Source organism: Oncorhynchus mykiss, chromosome 14 (genome assembly GCF_057628025.1).
Source record: "Oncorhynchus mykiss isolate SJ-2025 chromosome 14, ASM5762802v1, whole genome shotgun sequence".
NCBI classification, from domain to species: Eukaryota; Metazoa; Chordata; class Actinopteri; order Salmoniformes; family Salmonidae; genus Oncorhynchus; species Oncorhynchus mykiss.
The window spans coordinates 27,521,010-27,538,379 of NC_143035.1; the positions used below are offsets into that span (position 1 = coordinate 27,521,010).

General features: G+C 41.6%; 2 protein-coding genes across 3 annotated transcripts in view; one reads left to right on the forward strand and one right to left on the reverse strand.

Moving 5' to 3' along the window:
• The window catches only part of macrod1 (mono-ADP ribosylhydrolase 1), a 108,989-nt gene that overhangs the window by 39,611 nt on the left and 52,008 nt on the right, over nucleotides 1-17,370 (reverse strand). For both annotated transcript variants that reach the window (XM_021561605.3, XM_021561604.3), the window contains exon 4: nucleotides 5,714-5,743. In XM_021561605.3, coding sequence (XP_021417280.3) covers nucleotides 5,714-5,743 — 30 coding nt within the window. The remainder of the gene's footprint in view (nucleotides 1-5,713; nucleotides 5,744-17,370) is intronic.
• Nucleotides 9,896-17,370, forward strand: part of LOC110489051 (leucine-rich repeat transmembrane protein FLRT1) — a 36,882-nt gene continuing 29,407 nt past the window's right edge. Inside the window, exon 1 of the mRNA XM_090198672.1 lies at nucleotides 9,896-10,663. The gene's annotated coding sequence lies outside the window, so the exon portion shown is untranslated. The remainder of the gene's footprint in view (nucleotides 10,664-17,370) is intronic.

Sequence of the window (17,370 nt, forward strand, 5' to 3'; positions counted from 1 at the left end):
GTGGGGCCAGCTCTGCGCTCGAGACCGCCAGTGCACCTCCACGGCCCTGTGTATCCGTTCCACTACGCACCAGGCCTCCGGTGGCAGCCCCACGTACCAGGCTGTCTCTCCGTCTCCTCCCTCCAGGTGCTCCCTCCTGTCCGGAGCTGCCAGAGCCGCCCTCCTGTCCGGAGCTGCCAGAGCCAGAGCCGCCCTCCTGTCCGGAGCTGCCAGAGCCGCCCTCCTGTCCGGAGCTGCCAGAGCCGCCCTCCTGTCCGGAGCTGCCAGAGCCGCAGCCCCTCCTCAGTCCGGAGCCGCAGCCCCTCCTCAGTCCAGAGTCGCAGACCCTCCTCAATCCAGAGTCGCAGACCCTCAGTCTAGAGGCGCCCTCTACGAGGGTCTTCAGTCCGGGGCCCGCTGCGAGGGTCCCGCACCCGAGCCGCCGCCGTAAGAAGGCCCACCCGGACCCTCCCCGTTAGAGTCAGGTTTTGCGGCCGGAGTCCGCACCTTTGGGGAGGGGTACTGTCACGCACTGGCCATAGAGAGGCTTTTTATTCTCTATTTTGGTTAGGCCAGGGTTTGACTAGGGTGGGCATTCTATGTCCTTTCTTCTATGTTTGTATTTCTATGTCTTGGCCTGGTATGGTTTCCAATCAGGGACAGCTGTCTATCGTTGTATCTGATTGAGAATCATACTTAGGTACCCTTTTCTTGCACCTGTTTTGTGGGAAGTTAATTTTGACTTTGTTCAGGGCACATAGCCCAAAGCTTCACGGTTTGGTTTAAATAAAGAAAATGTACGCTTACCATGCTGCACCTTGGTTCAGTTCTTCAGCCAGCCGTGACAAGGGCAATGCTACCGAATACTAATTGAGTGTATGTAAACTTCTGACACACTGGGAATGTGATGAAAGAAATAAAAGCTGCAATAAATCATTCTCTCTACTATTATTCTGACATATCACATTCTTAAAATGAAGTGGTGATCCTAACTAACAGGGGATTTTTACTAGGATTAAATGTCAGGAATTGTGAAAAACTGAGTTTAAATATATTTGGCTAAAGTGTTTGTAAACTTCCGACTTCAACTGTATATGGCTGCCAAATATTTGATGAAGAACCAAAAACTACAACAGTTAGTTGAATTAGTCTAAATATATGATCATTAGCACATAGTTTGGAGGGCTCTCAGATATGAATCTTAATATAGCCTATAGATAGAATTAAATACTTCCTGCGCAGACTGAGATGGTTGCCTTGCTTCGCGTTCCTAGGAAACTATGCAGTATTGTTTTTTTATGTGTTATTTCTTACATTGTTACCCCAGGTAATCTTAGGTTTTATTACATATAAGATATATAGAACTAGATATCTAGAAGAGCAACGTCAACTCACCAACATTACGACCAGGAATACGACTTTCCCGAAGCGGATCCTCGGTTTTGCCCACCACCGAGGACAATGGATCGGATCCCAGCCGGGGACCCAAAACAACGACGCTGTAGAAGGGGCAGACGGAGCGGTCTTCTGGTCAGGCTCCGTAGACGGGCACATCGAGCAACGCTCCCGAGCATACTACTCACCAATGTCCAGTCTCTTGACAACAAGGTAGATAAAATCCGTGCAAGGGTTGCCTTCCAGAGACACATCAGAGACTGTAACGTTCTTTGTTTCACGGAAGCATGGCTCACTCGAGACACGCTATCGGAGTTGGTACAGCCAGCTGGTTTCTTCATGCATCGCGCTGACAGAAACAACCATCTTTCTGGTAAGAAGAGGGGCGGCGGTGTATGCCTTATGATTAACGAGACGTGGTGTCATCATAACAACATACAGGAACTCAAGTCCTTTTGTTCACCTGACTTAGAATTCCTCACAATCAAATGCCAACCGCATTATCTACCTAGAGAATTCTCTTCGATTATAATCACAGCCGCAGATATATCCCCCCCCCCCCCCCCCCAAGCAGACACATCGATGGCCCTGAACGAACTTCATTTGACTCTATGTAAACCACATATCCTGAGGCTGCATTTATTGTAGCTGGGGATTTTAACAAGGCTAATCTCAAAACAAGGCTCCCTAAATTCTATCAGCATATCGATTGCGCAACCAGGGCTGGCAAAACCCTGGATCATTGTTATTCCAACTTCCGCGACGCATATAAGGCCCTCCCCCGCCCTCCTTTCGGAAAAGCTGACCACGACTCCATTTTGTTGCTTCCAGCCTATAGACAGAAACTAAAACAGGAAGCTCCCGCGCTCAGGTCTGTTCAACGCTGGTCCGACCAATCGGAATCAACGCTTCAAGATTGCTTCAATCACGTGGACTGGGATATGTTCCGCATTGCGGCGAACAACAACATTGATGAATACGCTGATTCGGTGAGCGGGTTTATTAGCAAGTGCATCGGCGATGTCGTACCCACAGCATCTATTAAAACATTCCCCAACCAGAAACCGTTGGTTGATGGCAGCATTCGCGCAAAACTGAAAGCGCGAACCACTGCTTAAATCAGGGCAAGGTGACCGGAAACATGACCGAATACAAACAGTGTAGCTATTCCCCCAGCAAGGCAATCAAACAAGCTAAGCGTCAGTATAGAGACAAAGTAGAGTCGCAATTCAACAGAGAGGTATGTGGCAGGGTCTACAGTCAATCACGGACTATAAAAGGAAAACCAGCCCCGTCGCGGACCAGGATGTCTTGCTCCCAGACAGACTAAACAACTTCTTTGCCTGCTTTGAGGACAATTAAGTGACACTGACACGGCCCGCTACCAAAACCTGCGGGCTCTCATTCACTGCAGCTGACGTGAGCAAAACATTTAAACGTGTCAACCCTCGCAAGGCTGCAGGTCCAGACGGCATCCCCAGCCGCGTCCTCAGAGCATGCGCAGACCAGCTGGCTGGTGTGTTTACGGACATATTCAATCCATCCTTATCCCAGTCTGCTGTCCTGACATGCTTCAAGGGGGCCACCATTGTCCCTGTTCTCAAGAAAGCTAAGGTAACTGAGCTAAATGACTACCGTCCCGTAGCACTCAATTCACTGCACACTGCCCTAACACATCTGGACAAGAGGAATACCTATGTGAGAATGCTGTTCATCGACTACAGCTCAGCATTTAACAACATAGTACCCTCCAAAATCATCATCAAGCTCGAGACCTTGTGTCCAAACACCGCCCTGTGCAACTGGGTCCTGGACTTCCTGACGGGCCGCCACCAGGTGGTGAGGGTAGGTAACAACATCTCCACCCCACTGATCCGCAACACTGGGGCCCCACAAGGGTGCGTTCTCAGCCCTCTCCTGTACTCCCTGTTCACCCACGACTGTGTGGCCATGCACGCCTCCAACTCAATCATCAAGTTTGCAGACAACACTACAGTGGTAGACTTGATTACCAACAACGACGAGACGGCCTACAGGGAGGAGGTGAGGGCCCTCGGAGTGTGGTGTCAGGAAAATAACCTCACACTCAACATCAACAAAACAAAGGAGCTGATCGTGGACTTCAGGAAACAGCAGAGGGAGCACCACCCTATCCACATCGACGGGACAGTAGTGGAGAGGGTAAAAAGTTTTAAGTTCCTCGGCGTACACATCACGGACAAACTGAAATGGTCCAACCACACAGACAGTGTGGTGAAGAAGGCGCAGCAGCGCCTCTTCAATCTCAGGAGGCTGAAGAAAGTCGGCTTGTCACCAAAAACCCTCACAAACTTTTACAGATGCACAATCGAGAGCATCCTGTCGAGTTGTATCACTGCCTGGTACGGCAACTGCTCCGCCCATAACCGTAAGGCTCTCCAGAGGGTAGTGAGGTCTGCACAACGCATCACCGGGGGCAAACTACCTGCCCTCCAGGACACCTACACCACCCGATGTCACAGGAAGTCCATAAAGATCATCAAGGACAACAACCACCCGAGCCACTGCCTTTTCACCCCACTATCATCCAGAAGGGAAGGTCAGTACAGATGCATAAAAGCAGGGACCGAGAGACTGAAAAACAGCCTCTATCTCAAGGCCATCAGACTGTTAAACAGCCATCACTAACATTGAGTGGCTGCTGCCAACATACTGACTCAACTCCAGCCACTTTAATAATGGAAAAATTGATGTAATAAATGTATCACTAGCCACTTTAAACAATGCCACTTCATATAATGTTTACATACCCTACATTACTCATCTCATATGTATATACTGTACTCTATACCATCTACTGCATCTTGCCTATGCCGTTCTATACCATCACTCATTCATATATTTTTATGTGCACATTCTTATTCATTCCTTTATCCATACACTTGTAAGGTAATTGTTGTGAAATTGTTAGGTTAGATTACTCGTTGGATATTACTGCATTGTCGGAACTAGAAGCACAAGCATTTCGCTACACTCGCATTAACATCTGCTAACCATGTGTATGAGACAAATAACATTTGATTTGACATTGAATCGCCTCAACATTAGAGTAAACCACTTTTGCAGCTTCAAAATGACTAACAAATGATTTTGATAATGAGTGACAAAAGGTAATGCAGTAACATCCAGTTCTTATACATGTGTAGCAACTTAGTGATTATTACAATAGCAACATTGTTGTTACATAGGACGTTGATTTATAGTTGCATAATAATGGAGTTATTCCAGTAGAATAAGAAACAGTCACTATTCCTCTTGTGTACAGTAGCTACAAAAACTCTAAGCTCATTGCTATGCAATTAAAATGCAATTACCAATGTATTATATAACATGCTAACAAAATGTTCCAAAAGTAACTGCAATTGTATTACACAGGAACAATAACGGTTTAATGTTAAGTGTTACTGAGAATGCCAACAGTAACAACATGTCTATTAACTGTAGAAAGGAAATATCCAACAACTTGAATCAACTATAGCCAAGGTAGGTGGAAAATCATGTTAGTTTGTATTCTGAGCAAACTATCCCTTTAAAGATGTTATAGTGTGTGTTTGAAACAAGAACACTTACCGTCAGATGGACAAAGAGGTTCAGAGTTGTTTTTGCTAAGCATCCAACTTGCTATTTGCAATGTTCGCAAATGGCTTAGAATTTCCCTGCAGTATTTTCGGGTATCATTAAATGAATTGCAGCTTTCAACCTTTTCATTGGCATGTTGAAAGAGTCCTATGGTTGTTGAGAGTCAAAACGTATCTATACTTATCTGTACAACTTATTATTGGTTAATTGGTTTGATTATGTACACCTGGGTCAATGGACATTCAGAATGAATATTTACAGAATGTTCAGATAGAAATGTATTGTGTAGATCAAATATGACTGTCAGATAGACTGGAATAGTAGAGAAGATTGTTTGTGCTCTATTCATTCTATTGTTGTCATCAACATCCAGATACAGCCCTGCCATTAGTTGAAGGCAGCCAATCCAATTGTTTCTGAAAAGTAGTCACTTCATGAGATCTGTATTGAAATATTTTTGGAAAGTAGTTGCTTTCTCAGATCTGTATTCAAATCGTTTTAAAAAGTTGTCATTTTTTTTGGATCTGTTTTTGGGATTTGACTAGTTGTAGTCACCTCCAAAGTAAGTAAACCCAAATTTGTATTTTACTTTCGATGAAGCGTAGTTAACTATAGTTATCCCAGGTCTAACACACACACACACACACACACACACAGTATTCTTTCTCTCCAGGAACAAGGGAACAGAAATAACAGAGTAAAGAGCGACAGAATGACTCACCTCCTCCTCCCCCCAGCAGAGTCTTGTTGGCTGAAAGATAAAACAGAAAAGAGAAACATCATGAGAAAACATTCTTTATAATGCAAATATACCTTCTAGCTGGCAGGATTGTATAGCCCTTCAAGGTCTTATTCCAACCTTCCTGGAAATAAACAGCAGTATGACTGAGCCATATATATATATATATAGCTCTGGGATTGGTCCATTGTGTCATCAGCGCTGCCTCTGACTTATGACCTTTGATCTCAGTGATGTCACAAGCTCCATCCTCAGCCTTCATCACTCAATTGATTTGAAGCGGGCTGGAATAAAATTCAGTTATTTCGGTTCCTGCCCTGCCACCAGGAGTCATGATCCAATACAGAGCAACTTTAACCTGACAGGCTGGTCGATATGAGGACACCACAGCACCACACCAGCCAGATGCAGCACTGGACACTGGTTCAGTGTGTAACTCTTCTGGACAGCTAGCCATTCAGACAGGGAAATACAGGGGAGAGGAGAGAGAACAAGAGGGAGAGAGGGGGAGATTTTAGACATTGATATTTGGGACAGACAGCATCCCGCCTATCCAGGAGCCTCTATTCACATGGTCTCAAGAGAGGAGAGGAGCGAGAGGAGCGGCCGAGAGGAGAAAAGAGGAGCGAGAGGAGAGGAGCGAGAGGAGGCAGCAGAATGGCAACATCTGTCTGTCCCTCTGGAAGACAAAAGCATTAAAAACAGAGCCCAGCGCATGCACAGCCAAAACATGTCCATGTGCATGCACAACCACGCACACACACATATCTCACACACACACACAAAGACGTGGACCGACAAGATTGGATGTTGGTGTAACCATGGAAACTCCAAAGCCCAAAGGTTTGTTACTAAAACCTAGTTAATTAGAGAGAGTGAGAGAGAGTGAGAGAGAGTGAGAGAGAGTGAGAGAGAGTGAGAGAGAGTGAGAGAGAGAGAGAGAGAGCGAAAGGTGGAAAGAGCGAGAAAGAGGGATAGAGAGGGGTGGAGAGAGCGAGAGAGAGATGGGTGGAAAGAGCGCGAGAGGGAGAGAGATAGAGAGATGGTGTCAGAAAGAGGTGAAATAAGTACTTAGCCTGTAGAGGTGCCTCTCCCACTTCTGTCAGTTAAAGGATGAATGTGTGAGAAGAGAGAGAAGAAAGTGAGACAGGAGGATGGGCAGAGAAAAAAAAGAGAGATAAAGAGAGATAGTGTGTGAGGGTGAGAGACTGGGGAGACAGAGGGGTGTACCGCTGTTACCCCAGGGAAAGAGGTTTAACATCTGTTAAACCCTTATGTATCCTTCACCCCAGAGAAAGAGGTGTGAGTGAGTGAGTGAAAGAGAGAAATAGAGAAACTGAATATAAATCCTAATATACTGTATATCGCTGTAAATTAGACTCTTTCCAAGTGTTGTACAGATGTAGGATCTTAATTTGAGCCCGTTTGCTACAGAAGAAAAAATTATCCTGCAAATCAAATCAAATTTTGTTGGTCACATACACATGGTTAGCAGATGTTATTGCGAGTGTCGCGAAATGCTTGTGCTTCAACAGTGCAGCAATATCTAACAATTCCATAACTACTACCTAATACACACAAATCTAAGTAAAGGAATAAGAATATATACATGAATGATGAACAATGACTGAGTGGCATAGGCAAAGTGAAATAGATTGTATAAAATACAACATATACATATGAGATGAGTAATGCAAGATGTGTAAATATTATTACATGGCATTATTAAAGTGACTAGTGATCCATTCATTAAAGTGGCCAATGATTTGGAGTCTGTATGTAGGCAGCAGCCTCTCTGTGTCAGTGATGGCTGTTTAACAGTCTGATGGCCTTGAGATAGAAGCTGCAAGAGGAAATGTGAATTATTATGAGGATTATATTTCATGGACATTTTTGAAGGGGTTGATCCATTTTTCGTAGGGGTAAATCATGTCTGAAATTTCAAATGGCATGTTACAAACTTCAGAAGCCTTTAAACCTCAAATACACTACGTTTTAAATATCCTGCATTGCACAAAATGTCTCCTGCAACAGGGTGATCAAATTAAGATCCTACATCTGTAAATGATGATAAACTCAATACATGTTTCAGTTAAAGCTAGAATCCTTAGTCGCTACATCAATTTATGGACGTATAAATGAATGATATGTACCCACTGATTCTAGAAGAATGTAACTTCTAAATGCCTCATGAGCTTAGTTGAACTGTCATACCCCATCAGAACTACAAATATAATCTTGTTTAACTCCAATGTGTGTAAACAAACACTATATCGACTTACGCTATGATTGTGATATCATGGATGGCCAGTCCTTGCATCCATAGCTGTCTATGAATTTGAGAGTGGTTACATTTCTCCAGGCCCATCCTCAGGTTTTCACCCAAACAGAGGCGAGGTGGCCACTTTGTTATTGTTCAATTAGGGATTCCAGATTAAAATGAAGTATCTGCTGATAAGTAGTACTGTTATTTTCTTTGTTTTAGAGGGAGGTGACACTGGCGGCACTGAGAATGAGAGAGAGAGAGAGAGAGAGAGAGAGAGAGAGAGAGAGAGAGAGAGAGAGAGAGAGAGAGAAGGAGCAGCACTACATCTCTGTGAACATAAACTAAAAAGATGGAGCGTAGCCTACCTTCTCCTGGAAAGGGAAGTCATTCAATTATGACTGGACAGACACACACAGAGAAACACACAGAGAAACACACAGAGACAGAGAAAGGGCACGGAATGGAGGGGAATAGGTGATGTGTACCAGACTTTGCTTTCTGCACTGAAAGGATGGACAGAGCAAGGGTGACAATATATCAATTGAAAGAAAAGATGGAAAGAAAATCTTGCTGTGACTGACAATGAGAGAGTGAGTGAAAATCAGTGGAGGCTGCTGAGGGGAGGACTGGAACGGAGTTAATGGAATGGCATCAAACCATGTGTTTGATGTATTTGATACCATTCCACTGATTCCGCTCCAGCAATTACCACGAGCCCGTTCTCCCCAAATAAGGTGCCAGTGTGTTAAGGCTGTTTGTTTGTGTGTGTGTGTGTGTGTGTGTGTGTGTGTGTGTGTGTGTGTGTGTTTCTACTGTTGTGGTGTATTTAGGGACGCTTGGAATATACTGTAAGACTGAATCCTGTCTTGGTTTCATAACTGAACAGTGATGCTGAGGATGATGATGATGATTCTTATGATGTTGCTGCTGATAAAAACAACAGTTCTGTACAATGTATCCAGAATATATATTACTCTATAATCCATCAGCTCATCTCCTCCATCTCCTCTCTTTTATTCCGTAAGCAACATGTCTGTGTGTTGTTCTCTCTCTGCCCTTTCACCTCTTATTCCCCTCTTTCTCCAACCAAACCTCTCTTTCTTCCCCTCGTTGATTGGATTTTGTACATTTGATTGTACTTTCCTTGGTCAAAAAAACAGGAGATTCGTAATTAGAGACTGCTCTACAGTGTCCTAATAACAACCTTCTGAATCTGTGAACACACGCAGCTGAAAAGTCACAGGCCTGTTGTAGCCTAAAATAACCACTTATCTAGTAGAATAAACCAAGGCTATATCTCTTTTCAGGGAAATACTAAAGCCTATTTTTCTGACAAAACGGTTTGAGTTATTTTATGCACAGTGTAATTTATGCGGTGTAAAGTACTTAAGTAAAAATACTTTCAAGTACTAAAGTAGTTTTTAGGGGTATCTGTACTTTACAAATTATATTTTTTTACTTTTGCATCACTACATTCCTAAAGGAAATGATGTATTTTTTACTCCATACATTTTCCCTGACACCCAAAAGTACTCGTTACATTTTGAATGCTTAGCAGGACAGGAAAATGGCCAAATTCACACACTTATCAAGAGAACATCCCTGATCATCCCTACTGCCTCTGATCTAGTGGACTCACTAAACATAAATACTTTGTTTGTAAATGATGTCTGGGCGTTGCAGTCTGCTCCTGGCTATCTGTAAATAAAATAAAACATTTATATTGTGCCCTCTGGTTTGCTTTATATAAGGAATTGAAAATGATTTATACTTTTGATACTTAAGTATATTTTAGAAATTACATTTACTTTTGACACTTAAGTATATGTAAAACCAAATACTTTTACTCAAGTAGGATTTACTGGATGACTTTCACTTTTACTTTCATTTTCTATTAAGGTATCTTTACTTTTACTCAAGAAAATGCTACTTTTTCCACCACTGCGCAAAGCCAACAGGTGTGGGTCAAACTGAATGATTAACTGAATGATTAACTGAATGATTAACTGAATGATTAACTGAATTAAAAGGACAATATAAAAAGAGCTGGTTGTGTTGCACATGGTGGACTTGAACTAGTTTCTGGTTTTCAAGGCAAGGCTAGTGTAACGGAACCACAACGACCTGCTGAACAGACAGAAGACCGTGAGCTTCACGCGCAGGGATCACAGCACGGGCTCTTGGTAACACCTGGGTTGTCCTTTACCAAACGGACTCAAAAAGAGACAATGACATGATATAGGCTATAGATCCATAAGGCTGTATGGAAAGGTTAGTTAAAATGCATAACCATAGACAGACTAAAGCAAATGTTTTAACAGATGTGACACCTATTTTAACATTAGTTCAGGGTGAAGTTATAGGCTACAGTTCTATTGTTAGGCACAGACTCCGAGCTCCCAAACAAAGCGACGCAGGGAGCTAGGGAAACGGAGCGCAACGCTTATTTAATAGGTTAGTGACTCTTTCCCTCACACACACACACACACACAGAGAGAGAGAGAGAGAGACACACTGGGATGGAGATGTAACAGCCGTGCGAAGGCGGTTTCCACAGCGATGAAGCATTTTGGAGGCAGTTTTTAACCGCTGTACATAGAAGAGAGAGAGAAAACGATCGACTCGACAAGCCTGAGATCGGCGAGGGAAGACCAGAATAAAAAAAGGTAGTATCATTCTATATGCTAAAGTACATAAAAACAGCCTCAAATGAGACTTTACATGGTTCATTTTAGGATAAATGATATCGGAATACAACAGGTTTATAAGAGGGGGAATAGGACAGAAAGAGCACTCTTACACACTTAGTATTTGTGTGGTGCATATTGTTTTGTATTGTTTGGATAAACAATTCATCCTGTGTGTGTGTGTGTGTGTGTGTGTGTGTGTGTGTGTGTGTGTGTGTGTGTATACTACTCAGGCCAAGCACAAAGGACTACAGGTCAGCATAGGATTTAAAGTTTTTTGTGTGTGTTTTCACACACACACGCACACTAAGTTGTTTACACAAACGCAACATATTGTGCAGCACAGCATCTCAAGCACAATAACCAGGAAAATATGACAATCAGAAGTAATTTAAGCATGCAAACACAACAGGGTTTAGAGTGCATAGAGATCAGTTGTCTTACAGTTTCACTGGGCATGAATTAAAAACAACAATATGCGTTACACACACACACACACACACACACACACACACACACACACACACACACACACACACACACACACACACACACACACACACGATTATTACAGAGCAAACAGAGCCATATTGAGATTAGAAGGAAATTCTCAGTGCCGAAATGTAACAGAACATCAGATTAAAGACAGAGAGAGAAGGAGAGAGAAACACTGCACATTGGCAACATGATGAGGAGAGAATGCCCAGAAAATACAACAAAGACAATTGTAAAACCAAGTTCCAGTCCCAGCACTTGAGTAATTTAGGCTCTACTAGTCCAATAATTTCAGAGAACTGTGATTTCAACTTCAATTCAGTTACAGAATTCAGTCAAAATCAAACAATTAAAAACATACAACATCATCATGGTTAGACCATGCAATATTATTTTACCTAACTGGTCTGGTATCATTTTACACAATGTCGGCTGATGTATTAACGATGTATAAAAACAAAAGCAACGAAACCTTTGTGTAGGGGTCTATTTAAAACCAAGGCCCCAACCTCTAGGAGACATTCTGGAGATGGCATAGATTACATTCTAAATAAAGATATTAGAGGGATGCATTACAGTGAGGGGAAATTCATGGTCCATCTGAGTACACACACACACACACACACACACACACACACATTACATAATAGTGGATTATGGCATTAAAGAGCAGTGTTTTGCAGCCCTAGTTATTGGCGCAGGAGTACAATATCACAATACACCAGCCCCACACTGCTGCAGTAGGAGTCACAGAGTGAAGTTCAGGGACTGAATTTATTTCAACAGAATATAGACTGTAACCTTTACTCCCTCACTATATCCACTCTGAATGTTTATGTGTGTCTCTCTGATGAGGTGTGTATGTGTGTGGGCCTTGGGAGGGGTGTGTGAGGTGTGCGTATTGTTAAATATGTGGGCCTCTGGAGTGAGTCGTGTGTGTGTGGTGGCGTGTGTGTGTGGTGGCATGTGTGTATGAGCAGTGGTGTCCAGCACTTAAATTGCCTGTTTATTCTCAGGGTCTGCATCATTCAGAGATAGCGAGGAAAGAGAGAGAGAGAGAAAGACATGAAGAGAGAAATGATTTGAGCTGCATCAAATAGGCTGCATTTATACAGTAGACTGTGATCATGCTTGCTACGTGTTTGACAGGGAGATGAAGCTGTGTGTGTATACAGTGTGTGTGTATACAGTGTGTGTGTATACAGTGTGTGTGTATACAGTGTGTTTGTATACAATGAGTACTTTGTGTGCGCATACAGTATGGGGATGAGAATCTGACTGGGATAATTATTCCCTACTCAGTTTAAAAGGAGCCTTCAGCTTGGAATACGCAACTGATTTATGCAAAACATATTCACTGTGTTTGTGTCGGTCTGTGTGAGTGTGTGTCGGTCTGTGTGACTGTGTGCGAACGTTTAAATGTTAAAACTAAGTTGTGATTCTTAACGTTAGGAAAATTCCCTAACGATGTTATCCCCACATAATTAAAATCACAGTACAGTTGCCACAAAACAGTTATCCGTGTTATAGCCTAACTAGACGATAGGCTATAACAGCCTGGGGAAAGTTGTGTCTTTTAAATCAAACCAGAGAGGAAGATGTAAAACCTTAGGCTACTTGGGTGAATTTGTGAGGCATGCAAGACAAGAGATGGCAAGATGCAGATTAGCAAGACATATGAGCACGGTTCTGGCTGCCCCTCACTCTCCCTCGCTAATGATGCCAGTGTGTGTTCAGTCAGAGCGCGTGTTCAGTCTCCGGTCTGTTGCCTGTAGAATATCCTAGTTTATTCATGGGACTGATGTCGTGTATCTTTGTAGTCTTGAGACCAGGGTACTCTTCGTTGCTGAGTGGGTAGGGGAGTTTTTGTCTCGTATTCTGAAATGACAGTAGGCTACCGGTAGCCTGTATCAATGACCCTTTTCATATATAATAATGTGTCACCTCGTCTGTTAGGGTAGGCTACACTACGTGTCTAAAGTAATGCTGCTTCTGAAGCAGGACTAATTTCCATCACTATGCGACCAAAACTGTCAATCAAATAATCTTGAGCTGCTCCGCTCCACTCAGCCTGCTGCCTGCACGCAGACCACTCTCTCCTAAAAATGTACTTTACAGTTCTTTAAATACTGTGATTTAGCAAGACATTTAGTAGAAATAAAGTACATCTAGCTATCCTACCATAAAAAACAGCATTAACAACCCAGCAGCACATCAATCAGCGACCTTTATTGTTGTCAGGGAAACAATAGAACATTATAAGTCGGAGCAGAATTCTACTGTCTGAAAAGATACACGGTGCATTCGTAAATTCGCTCTGGTTATTGACTCCAATTTCAGAGCACTCTCGTCTGAGTGTGCCAGAGTGCAGAATAACTGATGAATTTACGAACGCTCAACACCCGTTGAATATGGCCGGTGTCGGTAAACGTCGGCAAAAAAGCGTAATTAAATTGTTGCCAGCAGCACAGTTACAGTCACCAACGCTCTAGATAACATGAAAACAGCCTAACCAGCTCTGCTAGGGAGAGTAAAATGGTCAGAGTGAGGTGTTCTCTCATTTGCGTCTGGAAGTAGCTAGCAAGCTAGCCAACGTTAGCCAGTTAGCTTGAGTGCTTAACTGCCATTGTGAGGTCAGAACGTTCAGATCATCCCTACTCCTCGACCAGAGCGTCCAGTGTGGCTCTGAACTCTCCGAGAGCAAAACGCTCTGAATTTACAAATGGACAATCTGACAATGCTATGAATTTACGAACGCCCAGAGCGCACTCTGAGCGCACTCTGGCACTACAGATTGAATTTACAAACACACCCACAGACTCTTGATGCGGCACTCTTTTAATTGTCTGAAAAGTTATCAATTGTTGCTATTGTTCGGAAGTCCAGAAAGGACATATTAATAGAATAAATCCTTCATTATGTCGAGATCACAACTTATTTATCAAGATCAAGACAAGTGTCGTTGTCGAGTGTTGTTGTTTTGTAGGAGTGTGGACGTATTGATGACAAATCGACAGTATGGCTGAGGCAGCAGAGCCCACGGTGGATCAGCGCATATTTTTTTATTAATTGCTACACTAAGGGATGGTACATTTCCAACTAACATTTCATGTTTTGGAGCTCTTTATCAGTTTATAGGTTAGAAAGCTAAAAGTTCCTTGTTCCTTGCATGCCATTGGCTGTGGACTTGGGGGCGGCATTCAGCCTGGGAGACAGTGCTGCCTGTCAGGCATTGTTCAAGGCTTAAATGCCCCACGAGAGCATTTTGATCAACGCAGCCACAGGGCTCATTGATGAGGTTGTTACCGCGCATCTGTACAAATTCATGGATAATACGTGGAACTTTTGATTATCTTGTGATCTCGACAAAACTCGTTATGTAATGACCATGAGATAAATCATTTGTGATCTCGACAAAACAACTCGTTATGTAATGATCATGAGATAAATCATTTGTGATCTCGACAAAACAACTCGTTATGTAATGATCATGAGATAAATCATTTGTGATCTCGACAAAACAACTCGTTATGTAATGATCATGAGATAAATCATTTGTGATCTCGACAAAACAACTCGTTATGTAATGATCATGAGATAAATCATTTGTGATCTCGACAAAACAACTCGTTATGTAATGATCATGAGATAAATCATTTGTGATCTCGACAAAACAACTCGTTATGTAATGATCATGAGATAAATCATTTGTGATCTCGACAAAACAACTCGTTATGTAATGATCATGAGATAAATCATTTGTGATCTGGACAAAAGGGAATAATTGTTTTATTCATATGTCCTCTCTGGACTTCTGTACTATTGAAATGTTACTGTGGCTGCGTTCTGTCTGTAAAGGGTGGCACTAGACAGAACTTCATAGGACCATTCTTCTACATTGTGAATTGAGTGGAATTGTATTATTATTTTTTGTTATCATTTTAACGGAAAAACAGTTTTTTTTTTAATCGTTGTTTAAGCGTTAAGCAAAATTGTCCATTTGTTACATCTCTAGCGCGTGTACAGTAATGTGCACATTTTTTTGTGTGTGCTGTGCTGCCATTGCATGTGAACAAAACTCTATGAGAGCTTAAGTTAACAAACAGTGTAGTTAGTGTTCGTTTACCTGATATTTCATTGATGCAACAACGGTACTTCCTTCAAAATAATTCAACACTCCTAACAATTCCATTACTACCAGGTACCAAAATAATACAACACTCCTAACAATTCCATTACTACCAGGTACCAAAATAATACAACACTCCTAACAATTCCATTACTACCAGGTACCAAAATAATACAACACTCCTAACAATTCCATTACTACCAGGTACCAAAATAATTCAACACTCCTAACAATTCCATTACTACCAGGTACCAAAATAATACAACACTCCTAACAATTCCATTACTACCAGGTACCAAAATAATACAACACTCCTAACAATTCCATTACTACCAGGTACCAAAATAATTCAACACTCCTAACAATTCCATTACTACCAGGTACCAAAATAATACAACACTCCTAACAATTCCATTACTACCAGGTACCAAAATAATACAACACTCCTAACAATTCCATTACTACCAGGTACCAAAATAATACAACACTCCTAACAATTCCATTACTACCAGGTACCAAAATAATACAACACTCCTAACAATTCCATTACTACCAGGTACCAAAATAATACAACACTCCTAACAATTCCATTACTACCAGGTACCAAAATAATACAACACTCCTAACAATTCCATTACTACCAGGTACCAAAATAATACAACACTCCTAACAATTCCATTACTACCAGGTACCAAAATAATACAACACTCCTAACAATTCCATTACTACCAGGTACCAAAATAATACAACACTCCTAACAATTCCATTACTACCAGGTACCAAAATAATACAACACTCCTAACAATTCCATTACTACCAGGTACCAAAATAATACAACACTCCTAACAATTCCATTACTACCAGGTACCAAAATAATTCAACACTCCTAACAATTCCATTACTACCAGGTACCAAAATAATACAACACTCCTAACAATTCCATTACTACCAGGTACCAAAATAATACAACACTCCTAACAATTCCATTACTACCAGGTACCAAAATAATACAACACTCCTAACAATTCCATTACTACCAGGTACCAAAATAATACAACACTCCTAACAATTCCATTACTACCAGGTACCAAAATAATACAACACTCCTAACAATTCCATTACTACCAGGTACCAAAATAATACAACACTCCTAACAATTCCATTACTACCAGGTACCAAAATAATACAACACTCCTAACAATTCCATTACTACCAGGTACCAAAATAATACAACACTCCTAACAATTCCATTACTACCAGGTACCAAAATAATACAACACTCCTAACAATTCCATTACTACCAGGTACCAAAATAATACAACACTCCTAACAATTCCATTACTACCAGGTACCAAAATAATACAACACTCCTAACAATTCCATTACTACCAGGTACCAAAATAATACAACACTCCTAACAATTCCATTACTACCAGGTACCAAAATAATACAACACTCCTAACAATTCCATTACTACCAGGTACCAAAATAATACAACACTCCTAACAATTCCATTACTACCAGGTACCAAAATAATACAACACTCCTAACAATTCCATTACTACCAGGTACCAAAATAATACAACACTCCTAACAATTCCATTACTACCAGGTACCAAAATAATACAACACTCCTAACAATTCCATTACTACCAGGTACCAAAATAATACAACACTCCTAACAATTCCATTACTACCAGGTACCAAAATAATACAACACTCCTAACAATTCCATTAATACCAGGTACCAAAATAATTCAACACTCCTAACAATTCCATTACTACCAGGTACCAAAATAATACAACACTCCTAACAATTCCATTACTACCAGGTACCAAAATAATACAACACTCCTAACAATTCCATTACTACCAGGTACCAAAATAATACAACACTCCTAACAATTCCATTACTACCAGGTACCAAAATAATACAACACTCCTAACAATTCCATTACTACCAGGTACCAAAATAATACAACACTCCTAACAATTCCATTACTACCAGGTACCAAAATAATACAACACTCCTAACAATTCCATTACTACCAGGTACCAAAAT